At 28.6% G+C, this 26,018-nt stretch overlaps 1 protein-coding gene across 5 annotated transcripts in view; it reads right to left on the bottom strand.

The window, feature by feature from the left end:
* Positions 1 to 26,018, bottom strand: part of LOC136973510 (dual specificity protein phosphatase CDC14AB-like) — an 82,566-nt gene that overhangs the window by 13,366 nt on the left and 43,182 nt on the right. The window contains exons 10-15 of one of the 5 annotated variants that reach the window (XM_067268237.1): positions 24,645 to 24,783; positions 19,036 to 19,273; positions 16,692 to 16,831; positions 16,403 to 16,597; positions 13,633 to 13,881; positions 12,114 to 13,477 (exon numbers count right to left, since the gene is read on the bottom strand). In XM_067268237.1, the coding sequence (XP_067124338.1) occupies positions 13,429 to 13,477; positions 13,633 to 13,881; positions 16,403 to 16,597; positions 16,692 to 16,831; positions 19,036 to 19,273; positions 24,645 to 24,783 (1,010 nt within the window). In that variant the 3' untranslated portion in view covers positions 12,114 to 13,428. Of the gene's footprint in view, positions 1 to 12,113; positions 13,478 to 13,632; positions 13,882 to 16,402; positions 16,598 to 16,691; positions 16,832 to 19,035; positions 19,274 to 24,644; positions 24,784 to 26,018 lie in introns of those variants that run through there. The other 4 variants (XM_067268238.1, XM_067268239.1, XM_067268240.1 and 1 more) reach the window with 4 other exon arrangements.

Raw genomic sequence — 26,018 nt, 5'->3', positions numbered from 1 at the left:
GCCGATTTCTTATCTGGAAATGAGAAATTAAATGGAGAGAATTAAGACGTAAAACAGCATCATTTGCATCATTGGCCTTATCGTATATATTTTCATTTATAATTAAGAAATGATTACATTTGAATCACTTTATTTCTATAATAAAAATGCTTCGTAGTAAATAAAATGTATGATTATAGATAAAAATAACTGGAATTGCATATAACTTCATACTGAAATCTTAACGTTGGATCTTTGATCGACTTATTCGTAGTAAATTTTAGATATTTAAATGAATCTAACTTAATTGCATGATTTATAATTCAATGCATTATTTTATTAAATATTGATAACTTTCACGAATTTCGAGAAATGTACTCTACTAATTTATTTTTTTTTCTTCAAAAGTTGTTTAATTATTCACAAATGAATTTATATTCGTTTGTTAACCTTATTAAGCATTGGAAAGGACGCCATTTTTCAAGAGAAAAGAAATTTATATTAACTTTAAATAACTTTTCTGCAATTCATTCTTAACGAATATTGCAACAATTTTCTTTATAATTATAAAAAGCGAATTAGTCGTGTCTTATTTATACTTTTACATTATTAATTCACCTGGAAAATCACTCATTACATGTTCGGCAACTTAATTTCTAAGGCAACCTGTTCTTGAATGTTTTATTAAAAGAATAATATTTAATATTTCCATTTTACCTTAGATCTTAAATTATATTCTGTTCAATAGTTACAAATCCACGCAATATTGGCGCCTGTATTATTTCACTTATTGCTCCTGATGAATTTTCCTTTCACGTTTCTTTAATATTTTCCTTTGCAATGTCTGTATTTATACTACTCTCAAAATCCTTATTTCGTGGTGATTATTATTTTCCACATTCAAATAAATCTAAGCAGGCAATCCATTTTTTTCATCCCTCGTATATAAGTCAAATTTCTATCTTTGCTTATTCTGTTGTTGAGTCATGATCTTCTTGACGTTTTCAGCTTTAGTTAATTTATTCTTTTCCTTAACATAAAAGCGAATTATACTTTTACCTTAAATACAGCTTATATATATATATATAAAGTTTTAAATTTATCCTACAGAACGTTTACTGTACTCATTAATTATTTTAATGATCCGCAATTTGTACGTCAAAACCTCATTCAAATTAATATATTTATTTATTTATTTAATTTTTATCGTAGAGAATGCAATAAAAATTCGATGAATTAAATATTTTTAGCTAATTAATTTCCTTTTATTTGTACGAAAGATAATGCGATTTTACTTTATAAAATTAATTAAAAAACACCCTTGGTGTTTCAAGTCAATAATATTATATTACTATATATAATATAGTATATAATACTTATATATACTATAATATTCAAGTCAATATACTATAAAACATACATTTGTTATAATAATCAGTTTTCAAATCATCTAATAAATTCACACATAAAAAAAACTCGTGTTTAAATGTCTGCCCATTATTAATCTAGCTCGATAAATATTTTTACTGCAACAAATTATACCAGATTTATGGGTTGAAACATCCCATAGGATTCTTAAATTGTGGCATCTCGATGTAAGAATAATTAAAACGTATCTCGAGATAGGCTAAGAGAAAATTCATTTATTTAAATTTATCAGTTATAAATATCTCCAAAATTAATGTATTCGTCTGACAATGTTTATTTACATTCCATCCGCGAATGGGAATAGTTTACATCCAATAAAAGGCGAAGAGAATTTATTTAATTCTTATCAATACATTCGGCAGACAGTTAAAATTTTAAGTGCGAATTTTAATAACTGTTACGTGTCAGTCTGGTACGATTATAAGCATTTTTAGCTGACAACTTATCATCTCTAGAACGATAATCTCGCAAATATTAGCTGTGAACGAGGAACTACAATCACTTTCGAATGTAAACATCCCCGAGGCCACATGTTTACATTGAAGCAACTTGATGCAGCAGTTTGAAAACTGTTAGAAATAGTTTATTCTGAGGTCTAAGTAATATTTAAATAAAAAAATACGATATAAAAGTCCAAATCGGTCGTTAAAGGTGTGATTACTTAAATTTACACAATAATCTTCATGATTTTATCATCGCGAATATTTGTATTTTCTTAAAGTTTAAAAGACGAACAGAAGTTATTTAAAAAAAATGAAATAAATATTACAAAAACTTTATTATTAAAACACATTTATTAAATTTTATACGTAAATATTCATTAAAGAAAATAAATGACACGACAAGATCTATCAAAACAGTTTTTAAAAGCTGTAAAATAAATAGTAAATAATAAAAAGTTAGATTTATTAGTAACATAATTATTGTATCTTGATAATTAGTCTCTATTCCAAACATTAAGAAATTAAATAGAATAAATGATATAAAGTTTAAGATTTTTTTAGTATTTTCTATTCATTTGTAAACCAAGCAATTAAAAAAAAAACATGCAATTACTTATTTAAGAAGGATAATTTTTCAGACAGGAAGCCAAAATTAGAGATGAAAACCAAAAAATAAATTTATTTCATGCTTATTTTGCGCAACCAATAATGAGTTAAGGTTATTTTATTCTACTCAGAAAGATAAAATAATGATAATTAATAGGCGCGGAATGTAGAAACGACGAAACAAAATGCAATTTACAAGTAATTTATTTAAAACAACCGGTGGATAATTTTCCAAATCTGAACTAAAGATAGAAAATGCTAGCGATTTCCTACTTAAAAGAAAAAAGAAATAATAATAATGACGACAGTACGTTCGATTTTTTTTTTTTAATTCAACTAAAAGTATAACAGATATGAAGAGAAAGGAATTCCATCAATGTGATAAAAACATTAAATTTTTTATTATTATAATAGATATAAATGGCACAATGCGTTATCGTAAAATGTATTAATTGCAATTCTAAAATAAAATAAAAAAAACATGAGATATAAACTACTCAAACCAATTAATCTGCACGATTATAAAAGTTAATACAACGTAAGATAGAAGAGTGCAATTTATAGGTTAACCCATGGCAAATTTTGGGTAAAGGAAGAAGGTGGATGACAAAAGAAATCGCTTGAGTGGAAATTCACCATTGATTAAGACCAACTCTAGGGAATAAGTTAATTGAATATAATGGAATATCTTATTCGTGCATATAATCTATTTTATATTTAATTAGCAAGAATTATTAATTAGAAGATTTTAAGAGTTATTCTCTCTCGCTTATGTAAATTAAATGCGACGGCGATAATTAATTCTTCCGCTTAACTATTAAACGGACGTGACCTACAACTTCTTTAAGTTTATCGGATGGTTTTGATCTATTTCTACATATAAACGATGTAACGAACGTCTCGATTATAATTAATACATGTCACGCGTTATCAAAATCAATAACCGATATTGAATTTTCTGCATCCATCCATCCTGTTATTTTACTACCGCCAATGAACTTTTTACTTTCTCCACTAATTTAGTGACCCCAATTGTTTTAATTATTAAAATATTAATAAATTAATTTGCGTATACATACAAATGTTTTCGTACAATCAATAATGGATGCGGAACAAAAAGTCAGAGACGGAGTAATCCATTAACTTTGCTCTGACATATTATCCCAAACAGCATACGAATTAGTTGCGTGAAATTGTCACGTTTGGTTCGAATTATTCAATTCTTAACTATAAAATATAAAAGTATTTAATTCGGAAGGGAAATAATTCAAAAATTGTGTTATAAAGTAATAAAAAGAAAACACTAAAACTAGAAATATTAAGCTTCACTTTAAGTTGACTCGTAACAATAATAATTTACGAGGAAGAATAGAAACTGCTGGATGTATTGTACTTTTTTGAGCACGATTAAAACGAAATTTAGAAATGTTTAATTAAGTAAAAAACAATTAATCCTACCTATTTCCTCGACATAAATGCGCGTCGATGTTTAAGTGAGCCATTCTACGAAGATTTCGATTGGTACTGGTACTAAAACTCCATATAAAACTACAGCACGTGGCTCGTCGTTTCGATTTTTCTCATTGGTTAATGATGTGAGCACACTCAGTTATGATACCACACAGATGTTAATGAACAAAGTTGCTGTACATCTATTCTGTATAGTTTAAAGAAAAGTATTTAGCTGTAGAAATTTAAAAAATTCTAAGTAAATTAAATGTAGCAGACTTGGTCATTTTTCACCGATAACCATCAAATTGCAATTTTTTAATCTCTTAGAACAGATTTTTCGTGTAAAATAGTTTTATAATTACATTTATTCAAATGTTTGATGCTTATTTTTATTTAAAAGAATAAAAACTTTAACCAGAAAGTATTTTTAATCTTTTTAAGTTTTATCAGAAATAGTTTTTTTTTTCTTCCTTAATATAACATTAAAAAATATTCAATTTATGTTTTACAATAAATTTTTTCCTTAATTTAAAAACTTATTGATTCTTAAGTAAAAAAAGAAAACATTATATTTTAGATAAACCTGTTCCATATTTTATCTGATACGATATTTAAAAGACCGAAAGAATTGTTTGTAAAGAAAATCAATCGAAGGAGGAAAAAAAAAAAATTATTTTTTGTAAGAGAAACCATTACTAATTTAAAATTTTCATCAATCAAGATCGAAAAATATATTACTGCAGTCTGCAATCAACTCATTCGGCTTTAAAAAAAAAACAGGATAATTCCACTTATAAATCTATACTGAAGTAAGTCATTTCTGACACGAAATAATTATAATTAGTCAAATTTACGAAGGTCAAAAATAAATTATTTTGATATAATTCTTGGTCTTTCTTGTAAACTAATCCAACAATAAGAATTATTTTTCTAAAATCCAAATAGGCAATTAATTTCAAAATTTTTATTGATATTTGGCTAACTTAATGTGTGGTTTTACTGAAAGTCTTTTTAAAAAAAGAGCGAAACATTTCGATTCATTTTTTTTTCTTTCGGTTGGCTTGATTTAAGTGAAGAGAATATATTAAAGATAACGATTAAATTATAATGAATAAATTTGATGAAAGCGATAAAACGTTAGAGCTAATGTTGTTGAATATAGAATAAATTAGAACATACAAGTATCAATTTAGCAAAATTAGATTTCTGAGCGGAATAAAGATATTTATAACGATTTAGATCAGTGTTCATTAAATTTCACTTTCTTTAATAAAGGAAAACTTTTGGCGGGGCCCTAGAGTAAAATTACATTATTATTATTATTGGGTTGCAATTTGAAAACATTGTAGACCTATGAATTCCCACTATAGTCCGTCTGTCTTTCCTTAATCTCATGAACGGAATCTCATGCGGAAACCTTAAGGGCAGAAGGCCTCGATTAACTATATAAGAATTTCCGATGCAAACCAGAAGTCACGTTATTTCAATTAAAAACTTTTCCGGTCGTTCCGGTCGTGTAACGGAAAAGTATGATATACAAGGGCTACTACTAATAATTTGAGGTGGAGAGCATATGTCGGTATGATATACTATACCATTCTGTTGTTTAAAAATTCGAGGACCTCCCTCAATTCGCCGACCATAGTTTCGGAATCATTAAAAGACCCATTGGGCGGAGAGTATAAAAAATCTTTTTAACGTACTTAAAAACGTCTAAATATGTTGTTGTAATCCATTTTTGTAGTCAAACCTTTTATTAATTTGTATCCATATCTCGTATTATATTTTAGTTTAGTATTATCTAATTTTTCAGAATTTACTTTTTGTTCAACGACACTCTTTTAATGTATTATTCTATAAAATACAATCCAGTATATATAAACATATCTTCTTTAATTATTATGCCTTTGTGTCCTTTATCATAACTTAAATTTATCTTTGTTTACTAGTACATTTATCAATTAACAGGACTTATTATACTGGAAAATTATGGATGCAGATATTTAGTCTTACAGATCAGAAATATTTTTTTTGTGTGTGTGAAGGTGAACTACAGGTGAACTAAATAAAAAAATATTATTTCTGATCTGTAAGACTACATATCTGCATCCATAATTTTCCAGTATAATAAGTCCTGTTAATTGATAAATGTACCAGTATACAAAGATAAATTTAAGATATCTTCTTTAAGTTTAGACATTTTACTGGTCACTACCTAAAAAAAGTATAAATAAATATTAATTTAATACTCAATTTGAGATTGAGAAGAGTAGTTCATTATATATATAACATACATAAGGGTCATCTATATCAAGGTTTCCCAAACTTTTTGGGAGCCAGAGAAAACTCTATGGAGGATAAGGCCAATCACAATAAAATATTAAAATTATATGAAAACGGTTAAACTTCAATATGCAAATTATTAGAGAAACTAGCAGGTAGGCCCGGCGTTGCTCGAGCAAAAGTTACTATAGCGAAGATTAAGATTATTACGTTATAGTCAACCTTACCCGTTTCCACAGAATGCAAGAATTGGGTCCCCCTGTTTCCAGACTAATTAGAGAATTTTTAGATGGGTCTAAAAATATGTTCGATTTCCCGCAAAAACGAAAAATATTGCACCTGCGTCTTGCACGTCGCTTTCTCTTAACACTTCCATTGTTGATGGAAGTGTTAAGCCTTAATCTTGTCTCTCTCTCCTGTGGAGAGGAATTTCGAAAAATCCCTTCTTATTAGTGTGCGTTCTCGTGACGTACCCTAAGTGTGTACCAAATTTCAACTTTCAACTCCTAACCATTTGGGCTCTGCGCTGATTATTATTATTATTATTATTAACTCGTCTCGATTATATATATAGATGAGTTATAAATAAAATAAAAATACTAAACCTAAAATGTTTTATTTGATATCAAACAATATACATCCATTTTTTTCTTGTAAAGAAGGCATATCGAATCCTTGCACGTGTACGTATTTTTTTTTTTTTTTTTTTTTGTTTTGTTTTGTTTTGTTTCGAAGGATATTTACTAATTAGATTATCCGAACGCCGATTAACCAAATGTCTAATTATCTGAACCATATGCATGATCAGTAGGAATAAATGCAATACGTTTAAAATACTGTGCTCTTACCCTGTAATTTCATTCGTTAAATGTTAATCCACTTATCCGAATTCCCTACCGAACGAATCAATTCGGATAATCAAGTTCTACTGCATTAAAATATACGCCTATCGCGAGTAGATGTACTGTACTACAGAGCGCATATACCGTGAAACTTCAATTTAGCACCATCATTTGTTCGCATTTGACAATGGCATAAAATCAAGTGTGGAGTATTTTAAAAAATAACAATTAAATTTAATAATACCATATGTATTGTACACACGTTTTAAATTTGAAGGTTAAGAGTTGCGTTATTGAACTTTAAAGCCGGATGCACACATGCGGCGCGGCAAGGAAAAGCGGCAGAATGACGTCACTTTTTCTCGCCGCAGAGGTCTATTTCGTGCCGCTTTTCCCATGCCGCGAAAGTTGGTCGAATTCTATCTTTCGCGGCGGCCGCCGCCAAAACGCCTTTCTATCAGCCAATAACATTTCGTCTGGCAGTCACGTCAGAAAATACAATCACGTGGTGTTTTAATGGCGGAAAGTTCGACGTGGTTAACCGAGATAACTAACATCAGAATAAAGAGGAAAGAATAATAAATTTAACACAAATTCTACACAGATACAGTAATCATATATTATTTAATTCAAAGAACAAAACAACCGAATCTTACTCGAAATAGTATTCTTTATCGAGAGATCTTAATCGAAGAATAAGCCTATTTTGTACATCAGTTCTTTATCGATCCAACAAAACATCTCGGCAAGATTCTTGCCAATACGATATCTCTAATCCAAAATATTCATTCGAATCTTCGACGAAATCTTCTAGCTAAATAAAACGAGCCGTACAAAACAAAATTTGTAAACACGTGGATAGCGGAGTGTCGATATCGTTCGCCATCTTGAATACTGAACGCATGCGCCGAAATGTAAACGGATTGCCGCTTGTGTGGTCGTGCTGTCGCGCGGCGAAGACGCGTTTGCGTCACCGCTTTTCCTTGCCGCGCCGCATGTGTGCATCCTCCTTAATAGAGATTGCGGGCGAAGTTTTCATCTCTAAAACGTGAACGTCGAATGCCGTCATCATGTAAGCCTAGAAGTTTGACAATTGCGTTTGGAACGTCGAACATGATTCCATTGACGTTCCAAACGCCATTGTCAAACTTCTGGGCTTACAGGATGACGGAGTTTGACGTTCGACGTTCACGTTTTAGAGATGAAAACTTCGGCCGCAACCTCTCTAATAATATCGCCTCCAACGCAAAATCTATCAAAAATGCGCTGTTATTATGAGGGCCACAAAAAATATTAAGCTCAAAAGGTCAAAAAAGATCCAGAAACACTGATCTAGATAATAATGACCACCACTTGCGTATTCTCGTTCCGTTTTTCACTTTGCACAATTCAAGACGGTGATTACACACAAGTTCTTCCCGAAATTAGAAACTAGACACAACTGCAAAATTATAACCCATGATTTTCGGCTAACACAAATACTTACAGAACATGGCAAATTTAATAATTATCTAACTAGATTCAAAATTATAAATCAACCGAACTGTAACTGTGGAGATAATGTACCCGACACTGTAGAACACATAATATATAATTGTGCTCTTTTCGACCCTTGGCGGAGGCAACTCATTACACACTTCACAAACAAATTAATTACCTGGCCCGTGGCACTAAGTGAACTCACACAGAACGAAGACGATCTTAAAATCTTCAAACGTTGCATCATAGAAAGCTTCAACAAATATGGACCAAACTAGACAAATAACGTTTTCCTATCTTTACTGTACTTTGTATACTTTACTGTACTCTGTTTGTTGATCTGCACCTACCCACTACTGACTACTGTTTTCATCTATTCATAATTTGTTATGTTTTGTATTTGTTTGTGTTACTTGTATGTATGTATAAATTTATATTTAAAATAATAATAATAATAATAATAAAATAATAATAAAATAAATTAAAAATAAAAAAATATTAAAAAAATAATAATAATGGTAATTATTACCATTATTATTATTTTTTATTATTATTTTTTATATCTTATTATCATCATTATTATTATCGTTATCATTATGATAACGATAATAATAATGATGATAATAAGATATAAAAATAAATAAATAAATACAATTAAAATAAATAAATAAATAAATAAATATTAAAAAAAAGAAAAGAAAAAACCAATTATACTGTTTTGTGTTTCTTGTCTTTATATGTATATTACGTTTGGGTGTTGGTGTCTACAACTATATGTTACTTAAGTCTTAATTTAGTATTTATTCTTGTATATAAGTTTAGATTTAGCCCTTTATTTTGATTTTGATTAGTATAATAAGCTATATGTACAATTCATGGAATGCTCAGAGGCTTGGTGATACTTCTACATCTCTATCTCTTCTCGGTATATTACATGCTGTTGTCCCACAGACTACCGAATGGGCAGCTTCCCTGTGCATTGGTGAGTCATTCTTGAAACCAAATATACACTCTTGTAACTCTCTTAGTGCTCTTTGAGCGGAAAGAGTGTGTCTCCTCAACTGCCAACTTTTACAAAAAAAAAAAAAAAAATTCAAGACGGTGGGGTTATTGTAACTTATTTTCTACAGCGCTGTATAAGTGGCGAGTAATTTCTGTTTTTGTCGATTCTGTGCTTCTTTGAATGAATCCTATCTTACAAAATCTTGCAAACTGTGAATTGCAATCATTGGAATAAAAATAAAAATCCGTATTATCAAAAAAACGTATATTGATATAATAATTCTACTGTATATTAATATTGGTCTAAATTTGTATGCCAATGTATATGCAAACCAGCTGACAGGTTTGTGCTGTTGGGTTTAATGTGCGTGTGATTCGTATAAAAAAAAAAAAAACTACAATAGTTATAGTGCAAATTTAGTTGGCGAATCCGGATATAAACTAAACTAAAGGTCCGTCATCACGGTCGCCATTGTCAACCTGCTCGCCTTTTTACTCCATCTATGAAAGCGGCTACTTTATGTCTGTCTATATGTTCGTGACCTGTGCTTTTAAGTCTGAAAGGTTTGTCATCAAGTCTGTCAATCTGTTCACATTTCTCTCATTCGATCTATGAAAGCAGATACAGCACATTGCGTTTGCTGTTTGTATGTTCGTGATCTGTGCTTTTAAGTCTGAAAGGTTTGTCATCAAGTCTGTCAATCTGTTCACATTTCTCTCATTCGATCTATGAAAGCAGATACAGCACATTGCGTTTGCTGTTTGTATGTTCGTGATCTGTGCTTTTAAGTCTGAAAGGTTTGTCATCAAGTCTGTCAATCTGTTCACATTTCTCTCATTCGATCTATGAAAGCAGATACAGCACATTACGTTTGCTGTTTGTATGTTCGTGATCTGTGCTTTTGAGTTAGCTGAAGAGAGGCGAATGCCCGAAACGCGACCTAACTAAATAAAGAGACGAATAATATGCCAAATGTTTTGAAAAACGTCACTCCATTGTGTCAATATAAAACAACGTAAATTAAAACACGGTTTCATTAGAATAAAAACAAGAATAAAAAAGTCTTTTTTTTTCAATTTTTGAATGCTAAGAAAATGAGACCCGTCGAAATTAATTGTGAAGTAAAGCAGGTGATGAACGGAAATGTGAGTGGTGCAAAATGTTCAATAATGGATGAACAAGCTCTCATGACGAAGATGCACGTTTGTCGCCCATCATTCGTCAGTCGTTAAACGTCAAGCGAACGAAATCTTGGAAGACAGACGCGTATGAAATACAGTTTTTCCCAAACAATTATCGTCAGTCACTGTAGTGGCATAACTCCTCCTCAACCAAAAAATCCACGAAAATTCAGACTCTTCCAACGCGTAAAATAATGACAGCGGTTCTTTGGGATCTTAGAAGTACTCTTGATAGACTTCTTGCATCATAGCTTATGATTAAATAGACCGGTAGTAAACGAGTACAACAACGATTTTAAAGTTAGTGAACAGATATAACAAATGTTTAAATTTTCTGGATGACCTTCATATATATGACTCATCCACGAATTGACCTTTTGGCTGTAAAAAAATCTATAATACGAATTACATCTCTGGCGTCGGCACAATTAAAAATGTTTTTGATAAAATGATCAAGACATTAAGTACAGAGAGACGATTTTAACCTTTTACATATTGAGGCAGTCGAGAAGCCTCTAAAGGAAGGTAGACTCAGCGGTGAGACTTATTTCCTGATATATATAAATAAGACAAGATGAAGATACTTTTAATGTCTCGTTTGAAAATTTTTTGCAAATTTTGAAAGTTTTTATTCGTGTTATTTAAATATGAACTCACTGAAATAAAAGAAACTATTTCCTGATATTTCACATTAACAAATTGTTTTTTAATGGAATATATATGTTAGTTCTGCATTATTTATGATATACATTAATCCATAAAGTGTTAAACTTATATATATATATATATGTTTAACACTTTATGATTAATATAAACTTATATAATTATATATATTAACTTATAAACTTATATACATATATATATGTATATATTTTTGTAATTTGCTAATAAACAACCATAACATATTAATTATAAAAATTATATTTTTATAGAGTTTTTTATTCTGAATATACAAGTAAATATTTTTCAAAAAAGAAAAAGAAGCTAACATTTTATAACAATAAAATGTTTGCTTCCTTTTTTTATATCTAAACTAATACCCAAGACCTTACATTTATTCTGATTGATTAAATTTTGTTGAATGTACTGTATACATTACCGAATAAAAATAATCTCTATAAAAATAATTTTATAATTTTTAATAATAATGTAACAAATGCAGACTGGTTAAAATGTTATATAATAATTACAATAAATATAATAATAAATTACCAACGAGCGCCTAAAAATCGGGCTATAAATTGGTATATAAATCCAATTTTTAGGCGATCCTTGGTAATTTATTATATACTCGTTCGGCTTAGAGATGTTTATTTATAAAAATATAATTAGTAATGTTAATGCAAACACTGTAAATCTTTTACTCTTAAAAAGAAAGAATAAGATTTTTCATTTAATGAACTTTTTATTGAGTCTTTTATTCTTAAATTTTCTCTTAAAAATATTAATAGCATTTAGGCAATCAAAAATATGATATTTTTTAAAATATCAACTACAGTTAATTTATAAATTTTAAATACAGTCTAAGCACATTTTTTTACTAAAAAAAATAATTCTCTTTATTCTGTCCCAATGTGCTACAGATTAAAAAGCAAAAATACTAAAGTGCTTAAAACACCAGAAACAAGAATTACAATATATTCACACTAAGTCATTTATACAATATATGTATTCTATGTAATGAATATATATGTGTGTATATATATATTTATATATATACATGAGCACAAACATACAGTTATATACATAAAAGTATGTATTTTTTTTATGTTTTACTCCATTATACAGCTCAAAATTGATTTTCAATCAATTGTCAACATCAAATATTTTATTTTAAAATAGTTAGTTATAAAATATTCTATCCTGACAATTTATATTGCAACATGTAGGTAATTATACCAATCAAGATAACAATATATTTATATATACAAGTTTTAATTATATTATTGTAACAAAATTTAACAAAATAAATATAAAAATCATATGAATAAAAAAGTTTATGATTCATATTTGATTTTAATTTTTGTAGTTAAGACTTAAAATAATTCAAAATATAACTTGCACATTGTTAAAATAAAAGAAAAAAAATGTATAATGTCTTTCTACCTTGAAAATTCACAAGATATATGAATAATATAAAAAGAAAAAGTGTGAAAACATTTAATAAGGAATGTAATCATATGCTTATATATTTCCAATTATTCAAATTAAAAATGAAATATTCGAGTTAAATATGGAAAGATCAGGTTAACATTGAATAATGATAAATCAAATAATCTTATTCTATGATTTCATTTAATGTTAATACTTTTTCACTAATGTTAACTGCAGGAATTCTTTAAAAATTATATTAAAAATAACATGTAATTGAAACATGTTAGGATTTATTAGTTTTTCATGAAATTCTTATTTAGAATTAGATCTATAAAAAAAGTAAATAGTGAATGAAATCATATTACATTTCATTTACTAAACAGTGGGATTTTTAAACTCTTTTCAATACATTTTTGCAACAATTATTGTGAATTGGTCAGTTTTTTCTTGTTTTTTAAGGTCTTTTTACTTGTGGAAGTTGACTTTATGGACGGAGCAGTACAGGTACTTGTTTTCTTCATCCTTAAAGAATGAGATGCATGTTTACAAAATATGATGGACTGATGATTTTTAACTTTGTCTTTTGCAGCTTTTCTTTTCTGTGCTTTTTTCTTGCATTTTTGGCAGCAACACCACCGTCATCTGGGCAGAGTGGTCTTATTATGAGAAACTGGTAATTTTGGATTGCTAATCAAAATATATTATATACATATATATTTATATTAGTAAAGTTAAAAGAATACTTACTTTTAAAAATTTGTTAAAGAAAATATAATTACAGCATTTAGTAAAGTTTAAGATGAAAAATAAATATACATCTATATAATAATAGATGTACTTACAGAAGAGGAGAATTATGAAGACATGATATTCCTTGCTGGATGCATGGACCAAGTCTAGTTTTAAGGACAGCATTATTAGTAGATGATGATGAAAGAGGCAAAAGAGTATAAGGTAAAGGTCGTAAATCATAAATAGAGTTCCTTGAATTAGTGATGGAATAATTAGTGGAAGGCCAGTTCGACGATGATTGGATGACCACAGCTTTTCGCATAGTTGAAGCTGGCATCATTAGCTGACGCCATGCTCTCCTATATTATAACAATTTTATACTGTGATGCATTCGTAACTATTTGCATCACTTTATTTAAATAAAATTTTTAATTAAATTCATATCAAACTATGAAGGTGAGTCAAAACAAAGTAAGATTGATTTTTCCCCATATAACAACTCAGGGCATAGTAACTGTGATCTTATTTCAAAATACTCTAAATGAAAATCAAAGAATTTATGCAATTATTTCTACTAATCCTGGAAGATATGTAGTAGAGAAGTTCTTTGTAGTAGTTTGAGAGGTTCTTCAAAATTGCCTCTGATGCTATGACTACTGTTGTGTAGATGATAAATCAGTAACCCATAACTTAGAATTCAGTGTTGGGACATAGGAAAAAGCACAAGATGCCAAATCTGAATAATATAATGGATATAAGATGAATGAGATATTTTTCAAGCAAAGTCTCAGTCATCAGTTAGCAATGTATAAGTACGATTGTCGCAGTGCAGCTGCTTGGCATGGCAATTGGGACATTTCTTGCAGATGTAATCCAACAGAATGTTCAGAGCTAACAGACTGTAATGTCCAGTGACTGCTGTATGCAGCAGCATGACATGTTGGTACACTATTCTTTGGCAATCAATAAAGGTGATGACTAAACTTAAAAAGTTGAGATGCAAATTTTCTTTAAAAAAGGCTAAAAAGTGCTTCTAAAAAGTATAAAAGTAAAATCATTTTATTGCACATAAAAATATATATAGAATAAGTAAAACTTGAGAAAATAATTGAAAATTTGAACCAGTTACTTTTGGAATCTGATCCATCAGTTTCAGTTTAAAAAATTACTGCAATTGCAAACACAAAAGTTGTTCTACATTCTCCATTGTCAGCTGTAGACAGTACAGGAAAGTAAATCTTTGAACTGAAAAAACAATCACATTAACAGGTATGAGAGGAGCATATTTGGTTTTCACTAAAAACTCCAGGTTTTGTGACTAAATAGATTCAGGAATTATATTTTTAATATCTGGATTTTTGTTTTAGAGAGTATTTCAGTTTCTCTAAAGCAAATCCATTCAACCGATTTTGGCATGTTAAAGATCTCCCACTGCTTCTCAGTAGACAGACTGTTTTTCTCCAGCTTAGAAACTGAAGTGCACAGGAACTTGTATAGAGTTCCTTTAATGTGACTTCTTCAACAAACTCTTGAGTTTCATGAGGCCACTGAAGACTTTTAATCCAGTTTACCAATAAATACTTCCATTAATCAGAAACAAGCCATTTTAATCCACATGACCACCTGGTTACTTCAATGCATTTCAGAAGTGGCAAGCCAATTATCATTTTATATAGATGTACAGTATATTCTCAGGACATATAATCAAAGTATCAATGTTCGACAGATTTGTGCATAATAGAATTAGTTTTGAATATCTTGCTCTGGCAGTAACAATTGATTTCTTGGTTGTACAGTAATTTTATTTGATTATTTTTATAATGAGTGAACAGAAGGCATGAGAATGGTTCTGTGATGATGTTAAAAAGCTAATAGAACTTTAGAAATGTAACCTTTGCTCATATTATTGCCAAAATGTAGATTATAAAGACAGAATGGAAAAAAACACTATATTTACCGATATTGCAAAAGAGTTTTCAATGACTAGAAGTGACTAGAAAAGTTCACAACTGAAGGAGCAAATGGCAGAACAAAGAAAAAATCAAAATGAAGAAAAGTGGCAATGGGGTGGTAGAATTAATTATTCAGAATTGTTTTCTGAAACTAACTTTTTAAATTTTAAGCAAATTTAAACAGAGAAATAAAAATAATTATGCCTAAATATGCTTACTTGAAACCAAAATTTGGAGCGTTCTGATGAATCTTTCCATTATGTTATAGAATCTTGCATGAGTATCTTTCTTTTTAATATTCTGGCCAACTTTTTTTTAAAGCAAAATCTCAAAATGTACCTCAGTCACACAAATGAAACTGAAAAATTGTCAGGAGTCTTCTATTTGCAGTTCTGTAATTAAATTGTTGAAACAACTGAATTCTAGTCACTTCGAAATCTATTGTTGGACCTAAATGGACCTCTTTTTTATTTGACAATAATGTTAATATTGCAGCTGTTACCTGTTCAAATTTATGTGGCATGGTTTAATGTATAAAAACTGAAATTGTGATAATTCTCATGACATCTAGAACTATCTTGTGTATACAGCACAACTCGTGACAGTATTTTCTGACAGTCAATGCTGAAAATATCAGCAATTTACTTGCTAGTGTAAACGATATTGCAAGCAATTTTTGCAAGACTTCAAGTTTTCTCACCTGTGGAAACACAGTCATACTCTAGCAATCAAATAGTGTCATATTTCCACATAAGTGTTCAGATTGATGCATTTATAACAGTTCTTTAGAGTAATACAAATCTGAAATTTGTTAGTGACATACTTTTGACAGAAAAAGAAAACAGTCTCAATTTGTTTTGACTCATCTTAATAAAATAAAAAATTATATAAATGTTCTTACAAACTATTTAAATAAAATATTACATACTTTTTACTTGTGGATGCTGTTTGTCTTGTTTGATGACGGCTTGTAGATCCTGAAGAAAGATTTTCTACAGAATTTTGATTAGTGCTTCTTACTGATTTAAGTGGTGACATGTAGGAGGATTGGGCAGGTGGAGTGGAAGGAAAATTCTTGTTAGACTGAGAATTGGATAGGTGATGAAACTTCACATCATCCACACTAATTTTTGTATAAATTTTATATAATATTAATATCAGTTTAATTTTATATATCAAAATCAATTTAGTGTAAAAAGTTTTAATAAAATACTAACTCTAATGCTCCAGTTGTTACAGATCTTGTGTGATGACGTAATGCTTTAATTATATTTAATTTGTCTCCTTGTGTCAAGCTAGAATCCTGAGTATCATTATTATTTTCCAAATCAGGACAAGATGTTTGTAAATTATTTTCCTTTATATTAAAAAATATTCAAACAAATTATAAGAAATAAAGTAACAAGAATAAATAATAATTATTATTATTATTTGTAAAACTCAAACAGACTATTTGTGCTTAACAAATTATTACATATTCTACATATAAATCAGACAATAAAAATTAACATTTTAATGTACAGTGGAACCTCGCTTAACAAGTATAATTGGTTCCAGAATCTTATTCGTAATGCAAAACATTCGTTAAGCGAAACAATTTTTCCCATATAAATTAATGTAAAATACAATAATGCATTCCATGCCAAAAAAATACTCAAATATTCTATGTATAAGGTTTATTCAAAGAAAATTATACAATATATATTGTTAAGGAGCATGAATTGTCTCATCTTTTCTTCTAGAACAGAATGAATCAACCTGGAATGCAAATTTGCAGGGGGAAAAAAAAAAAAAAAAATCACAGATAATTTGTCTGATAAACACACCAAATGATATGCCAAATTCTTGGGCTATGTAAAGGCTATAATTAAATATTAGAAATTAATTAATTTCACTAGAAGTAGGCAGTTGTGCTGCCATCTTGTATTAAATTTAATAATTATAAATAATTAATTTTTAATTTAGACATTTCTAAAATTTAATTTGGAATCGGTCATTAAATTTAATACAAGATGGCAGCATAACTGCCTATCTCTAGTCAAATTAATTCATTTCTAATATATCATTATAGCCTTTACATAGCTCATGAATTTGGCATATCGTTGGCATGTGTTTATTTAACGGGCTATGTTTGTTGATGTTTATACATAATATGTCTGAACACAAATTTGAAAAAAGTGTGACCACAAGTGACACTAAGATGCTAGTAGAACCAGTGCTAAACACAGACTGATAGAGTATGTGCACAATCCAGGACTTCTTCTCTCCTCGTCACTGCTTATGCGAAACATTGCTCATTAAGAAAGTCATTTTTTTACAATTTGCTTTGCTCATTATGCAAATTACTCGTTATGCAAGGTGCTCGTCAAGCAAGGTTCCACTGTAATGTATAATATCTTAAATTTAGTTAAAAAAATATAATTATGTGTAAAATTATAGCGGAAACTTGTTATAATAATCTTCTGATTCCCCTGAATATCATATAAACTGAACTCCATTTTCAAAAAATGCTTAAGTTTTGTCTTCAAATTTTATGATATCTGAAAGAACAATTTTGAGACAAGTTCTGTTCAATACAAATTTTCATCAATTTTTTTTTAAATTTTATTATGCTATTGTAATAGTAATGTGACCAGAAATAATTTAAATAAATTTTTATTTAAATAATTAATTAAAGTTTAACAAATATTTTATTAACAAATATTATATAGCTTTGGATATGTTTTTATTTTGGAAAAATTACATACAGATAAGAAAACAATCTGATATAATTTTCCAAAACAGAAATTATTAATAAAGTATATTCAATATCATAATATTTTGAATACAACAAATTTCAATTTTCCTTTAATATACAATGTAACTAGTTTCCACTTTCCTAATTCTTTCTTATTCTGTATGTACCATATTTACTTGAATGTTCACCTACAGCTTTTTTTAAAATAGACAACTTGAGATAAATTTATGTTAACAGAAATGTTCAGTATTTATTGCACATAAAATAGGTTATAATATCACTGTCTTCTATGGTAATGAAATCAAAAATCCCTTCACTTGCCATGTTAGGCTTTTCTGAATCAATAGTTGTTTTAGTCAGATTCTTGAGTGTTGTTTTAGTCAGATTCTTGAGTATTGTTTTAGTTGTTATATATGTGTAGTTATAATAAACTAATACTATAGTAATCAATTTGGATTTGATTTTTACATTTTCCGACATGTAATCATACTCAGTACCACTTAAACCAATGGAAATGCAACATTTCTTGAAAGAGTGCTGCATAAAGTTTTTCTGAAATTTTCATTCAAGTACTCACAACTTTACTGTAATAGACTAATGAGATTGAGTTAAGCTGACATCTTAAATATTTTCTATTACTAATAAAATCATTAAAATGATGCAATGGAATTAGTGATGGAGAAATAAAACACAAGACACTAGAAATTGCTAGTTATGACATATTACATCATATCTAAGATGTGATATGAAAACCTAAAAAAGTGTATCTCACATTCAAGTAAATACAGTGTATATGGAAATAAAATTTATATTATTTTGCTTACATCAGATTTAGAATGGCTTCTACTTTTCTTTATTTTTGATTCATTCAAATGAATTTCATCTACTCTATTGGAAATCCAGTTAACACTTTTATGTTTATCTTCAACTAACGATGCTAATTTATTTGATTTATCATTTTGATGCTCAACTTTTGAAATATGATAAATGCTCTCATTATTATTTTTATGCATTTCTGTTTTATTGCATAGATCCCCTTGAGTCCACAAGCTTGATTGTTTACTAAAAACAAAATGTTTTGGTATAAATTTAAATGATAAATTTTAAAAAATTGAAAAATTAAACATTAAATTATTTTCAAAATGCTTAAAATATTTTACAAGTAACAAATATATCACTCATTGTAGTGAAAGCATAATAATGAAATATGATGATTAAAAATACAGTAAAATCTCACTTATATGACCATCTTTGAAGTAAAAAATTTCTGGCTACATAAGTGGGGTGGCCACCTAGGCTAGGTTATGAAAAAATTGACTTAAAACTGTAATTAGAGTACTGCACTGAATCCTGCTAAAAGCTTATTAATACAGCATATAAAAGTAAACAAAAATACACAATGTTAAGTATAAAAGTCACTAATGGTAATTTAATTCAAACTAAAACTGAAGACAAAGTACATTAAAACAGTTACCTTTTTATTCACTTTAATGATGAATACAGAGGTTGTGTTCTATTCTTCCATCCACACAGTATGCTATGGATGGAAGGATAAAGGACATGTTTGTTCCCATTCTGACTTTGAAAGGTATTTTAATCTTTTTTATTGGATATCTTCTTTTTTCATGTTTTAAGGAAATCTTTTAATTTTCAATTACCAAGGCTAAAAAGGAAGATCAGATCATCATAAGACATATTTCACAACATGAAAGTGAATAAAAAGGTGACTGCTTTGACACATTTTGCTTCAATTTTAGTTTTACTTAAAAATAAATAAATAAAAACTTTACATAATATTGTACACCCTGTGCAATGTATAGCAATTCAAACTTTCATACAGAGTAATGAATTAATGCTGAATAATATATTATTGAAATACAAGGTACTCTACATGTATAATATATAAATAAACAACAACTAGCCTTTTATACATAAAGACACCAACCAATGCAGAATTATCGGGCTAGAAAACAGCTATAACAATATTAATAATTTAAAATAATTTGGAACTAGAGTTAGGCGTTAGGTGCTATCTCTTGCTAAATTTAATAATTAGAATTTTAAATAAATAACTTAAATAAATTTAGGTCTAACTGGAGGAAAAGAATTGGCTCGAAGTGGGACTCAAACCTGCAACTTCTGCTCACAGTGCAGATGTGTTGCAGTTTTCTAGCCCGATAATTTGGCATTGGTTGGTGTCTACATGTATAATGAATGCAAGCTGTTTGCAATAGGGTTCATTTAAGTATTGTACAGTACAGTTCTAGATAGAACTGTTTAGTAGCCATAAACAGAATCAACGTGTTTATGAAATGATAGTAAAGGTGTTCATGCTGTCATTAATTCTTACTTTTCTACATTAACAATTTGAAAATGGGGTTTCATAGACAACACTGTAATCACAAAGCAAGGTTTTACTGGGAGGATACTGATGAGTACTTCAATCCTGCCTTCACTGTTGAATAGCATACTTCCTCCACTGCTGATATGCTATTTGTGGAACCCATCATATATGACAATTGGTTACCCTTAGTAGTGATATCATATCACTACTAAGGGTAACCAATTATCATATATCTTTGAATCATTAAAGGCACAGGATGTGTTCAGAAAATCCTGTTCCTCTCACGAGAAGACTGCCAACAACAATTTTTAAGCAAAATAATGCAAAACTACAATAGGGTTTTCCATAAATATGGCTAGAGTTTTCCACAAATGTCTCTGTCACATTGCCACATTTCATTAGTCTGCATTCCATGGTCTCCAGATTTGTTGCCCATCAACCATGTGTAGAACCAGATGGAATGCCAGCTTCAGCAATCTACAAGTGTGAGGGATCTGGAGCAACAGATGCAACATTTGTGAACAAATCTGTTATAATATAACATATGGTGCCTGTTGTCTCCATGCTCAAATCATAGTTCCATATGTATCCAAGCATGAGGAGATTCTCTTCGTGCCTGGTACAAAGTACTAAAGATTCCTTTAAATTGTACCACTGTTCTACAGAAAATTGTCCCTTTGCTACAATATTGCAATTACTTATTACCATTGATATTATGTTCACACCAATAACGTTTCATTCAGTTCCAACGTCTCCTTCACGACGTGTAACTTTACTTGTCAGTGAATGTAAAACTATTAAGATTTAAAAATATTCAAAGTTTTCTTGGATATCCTCTATTTTGTGATTTTGTTATGTTAATCCTAGTTATAGGAAACAAATCTTTTTTTTGCTGTTAAACTGAAACATTTGTTTGCTGTTTTTTTAACTGAAACATTGAAGGAAAAAATCTAATTATTAGAAGAAAATATTTAATTTAGCTCACAATGGATACATAGAAACAATGAGGCTTCAGTTTATAAAATACAAATGTACTGTATACTCTATAGCTGAGTTTTAAAAAAGCAATGGTACAATATAAAATGAGAGCTATTATGTATTTTCTTAGAATTAAATAAAATTTAAAAAGAAGGTAGGTATTAATTGGGATATAACAAAGACCAGCTAAAACAAATAAAGGGTAGTTCCAGAGTCTTTCGGAAGTCATCTTTCACTTCATAAATATTAAATTATTATAAACAAAACTAAAAAATTCAGAAGTCCAAAAAATATGCTTAATCCTGGTTATATCTGATTGAAATTTGGACTTCTGAAATGTATTAGTGTTGTTCATGGTATTTCCAGATAAAAAAAAAATGTATAAAACTACTAAGTAACAATTTTTAGGATGACAGTTCTATTTAATAAAAATTAGAAAATAATATGGTAATTAAAAACAAACAAAAATCTGTTATTTTAAAGCTACTCAAAAAACTTTAATAATTGAAATATTTACATAATAGAAACAATTCTAACTTCTAACTTTAGCCTTTGCCAAAATTCATATAAAAATTGTTTAATAAATTGCAGAACTGAAATTGAAGTTCATACAATAATGAAAAGTTCCTAAAATAAAGTAGCCCTTACTCCAACAAACCCTTCTTGTAGACTACTGTTGGAATCTAGAGACTCCAATTCTCCCTGCAACTACATCTCTGCTAGACTGCCAGTATATAAAAATCACAGTTTTTGAAAGTTTGCTGAAAAAGACCACTGTTTGTAAATGCTGAACTTTATAAACAGAACATTTTTACGTAAAATGAAGTTTAGACCATTTACAAAAAATTTTTACATTTCTTGAGTCTTTCTTTTAATCCTTTTCACTACTCCAGAAGTAACAGTTATTATGGTTATTTTGAAGAAAAACTTCTTTTACAAAGGTAAAAATAGGTAAACAATTCACAAAGTTAAAATCGATCCAGTGTCAGCCTTTTATTAGAGGTTCTGACACTTTACAATTAAAAACACAAAGAATTCTTCTCACCATATTCTCCTTTTCCAATTTATAACTGCTTCAAGCCCTCTGGTGGTAGATACGAGTTTTTCACATCATTTGCATATGGTACAATTTTCAATGTTAACTCAGGATATTATTTCTTCGTAAAATGAAGTTTAGACTCATTTACAAAAAATTTTTACATTTCTTGAGTCTTTCTTTTAATCCTTTTCACTACTCCACAATTTTTTGTAAATGGTCTAAACTTCATTTTACGAAGAAATAATATCCTGAGTTAACATTGAAAAAAGAACATTTTTAATTTTTTGCACAATTAAATATTAAAACTTTACAAATTTAAATAAATATAAAAGAATAAAATCTTTAGATGACATAATTTTTAAACATTCTTTTCCATTTCAAAATGTTGTTAATTCCTAAATTTAGACCAAAAACATTCCAACTGTAAAATACTATTTATTGGTAACCATAAAGTAGGTGTTTTTATTTATTACATTATAGCATAAAATATGGTAACTTTTTAATCATACAATAGTTCTTTAGTCTTTTGAATAAAAAGGATAACTTTAGATTTATGTATCTAATTTTATACTACTAAAAATTTTTTAATATTTATAATTTACTAGATCTGTGTATTTAATATCACTTCACAATGCTCTCCATATCTGTGTAACAATTTATAATAATTTATTATATAAACAAAATTAGTTTTAAATATATATTAATTAAAGAACTATAAATAAAAATTTTGAAAAAATAATCAAATGGTAAGACAAAATAAAATGTAATTTAAAATAATATGAAGAAAATTAATAGTATTACTCTATAAAAAATAAGCAGATGGAGCTTAAGTTAATCAACAACTCAAAAGTCTTAATATTTATGAAACAGAATCTGAAAAACTTTGATACTCAAAAAACCTAAAATATTTGTTTTTTTTTTGTTTTAGAATTTCAGATTTTTCGAATAATGTAATTAACATCCCCTTTTGATTCCTAAGTCTGTTTTTCTGTAAGAAGTTTGTTTCTACTAACATTTAACATCAGTGAGTAACTCAGTTAGCCAACCTATTATAGATAATATTAGGGACAACCATGATAAGAACCATGCGTTTTTGTAATTAAAAATTTTTTAATTAGTATTAGTACATATAAGTTATCTTTTGCTACATCTAATTCAAGCACTGACATGTGTTTGAATGTGTACACAAGGGTGTGCATACATATATAGATGTGAGAGAGAGAGAAAGAGACAGCATGTGTGATTGTGCAATCAGAAAACAGTTGCTGGCCACATGAAGAGGCAATCCTTACACTTGTTGGCCATGCATGCAGAGACATTCTTACACCTGCTGGACACAAAAGTGGCAATCCTTACATTCACTCAGTTTTGATTGCTTTGTTCGGTTTTGATGCCCATTTTCTGTTAGGCACATGCAATGCTGTTTTCTTATTTTTGCCCCCTGACTTCTGTTAGGCAAGCTCAATCACATCAGGAAGCATGGATGATGTCACTTTGACCTACTGTACCTCAAAAACAAAGTCATGGACCCCCATTTTTTAATTACATTTTTGGATTACTCATCACAATTAATGGAAAATAGCAAAAGTTTTATCAAAATCAGCTGATCAAATTTTGAGAACAAACTTAATTCTATAAGCTAAATAAAAAAAACTGCCAACACTCCACCTCAAAAAGTCTTTCACTTTTTCTTTAATAAAATAATTTGGCCCAGAACATAAATATGAATACTTAAGCAGATTAATAAAATAAGTATCCTCAACTGAATTCTGAAAATTAATAAAATTAGATAAAGCCAAATAAAACTTAAGCATAAATAAATAAACATTTTACTTTGTATTTAGTCACTGATAAGTTTTGTCCTTAAATAAATTAAATTTATTTTTAAATGTTTGTATATAAATTTACTTTAAAATCTTAAATTTTAGAATGAAAAATTTTAAATTCTTTGAAGATAAGGATATTAATTACAAACATTTTGAGAACTAACAATACTACAACTATGAAAATAATCATTTACATGTTCAATGTAAATAATAATTATATTTACAGTAAATCATTTATAACCTTACCTCTCTAACCAATGTTGTTGCTGACCAATAATTGAACCTGGACGACAAATTCTAATCCACGCAATTGCTTCTGCTGCTGAGAAATGATAATGTTTCATAATATAGCAAGCTATTAATGTTCCAGTACGTCCAAGCCCCGCTGTAAAATATTCATAAAATATGCTATTTTTATTCAAAAAATTAAAAATTATTATAATACATACAAAAATTTTTATGATCTTTAAGATCTACACCATAAAAAACAAAAATAATAATAATATTTGACTCAAGCATGATTACCAAATGTAATAATATACATTCAAACCTCAGGTTTTGAACACCTCACTTTTCAAACAAAATTTTGAACTCATATTTGCCCTGGTTGCCATATGATAACTCAGTTGCAGAACAATCTAATCTGGCCACAGATGGTCAACTCCCTGTACCTCCTGTATTAAAGAAAGTTGATGGCCCAACTAATCAATGATAGGACTAATGATTCAGAAGTTAGTGATACTGGGATTGCTCACATCATTAAATGTCACATGAATCATTGATGATATTGCTATTTAAATTAGATTTCAATGCACATGCAGAAAAAATACTATTTCTACTTTTCAGTATGCACCACAGTTGAATCTAAATCAAATTAATGAATAAAAACCACGTTAATTGACAATCATGTAATATAAATGACCTCCAAGAATCCATGTTTAAATATACTCAAGTTATATTAATAAAATTTTGTTATTTATTATAATATATTATAACATTAATATTTATTAATACTAGGTAGCCAGTTAATTAAAACTAAAAATGATAATTTAAAAATAAAAAAGTAATTAAAACTTTGGCCTTTACACTGAAACTGAAACAAAAAATAAAAATTAATTAATTCAAATTTAAATTAAATCAATTAAAACATATTTCAGGAAAGTGTGAATAAAGTATTTGTCCTTGTTGATTGAGATTGATTTGGTTATATTTCTTTCAGGAAGTCAGAGCTGAACCTCTATTTATACCAGCTTTATAAACTGCTAGTTTCAGTTTTGGTTGGCAGTAATGGAACATTTTGCTTTATATATATTGCACTTATATGCATTTTTATGCATGAAATACAGCTTAAAAAAAAGCTTTGTTTTGGGGTCAGGAATGGATCAATCCATTTTATATCTTTTCTTATGGGAAAATTTGTTTCAGTTTTAGAACAAATTGGTTTTTGAACAACTTTTAGAAACAAATTAAGTTTGAAACCTGAGGTTTGACTGTAATTCCAAATATTAAATAATTACACATTATATGTATCTATAACATGCTATCATGTATGACTTAAGCAGTTTCCAAACCCTTATGAATTGGGCTTGTGAAAAAATTGTAGAGCTTTTCTGAGACATC

Source organism: Centruroides vittatus, unplaced genomic scaffold (genome assembly GCF_030686945.1).
Source record: "Centruroides vittatus isolate TY-2023 unplaced genomic scaffold, ASM3068694v2 contig_3187, whole genome shotgun sequence".
Lineage (NCBI taxonomy): Eukaryota > Metazoa > Arthropoda > Arachnida > Scorpiones > Buthidae > Centruroides > Centruroides vittatus.
The sequence above is the reverse complement of the archived record's forward strand: the minus strand, read 5'-3'. Positions and strand labels throughout refer to the sequence as shown.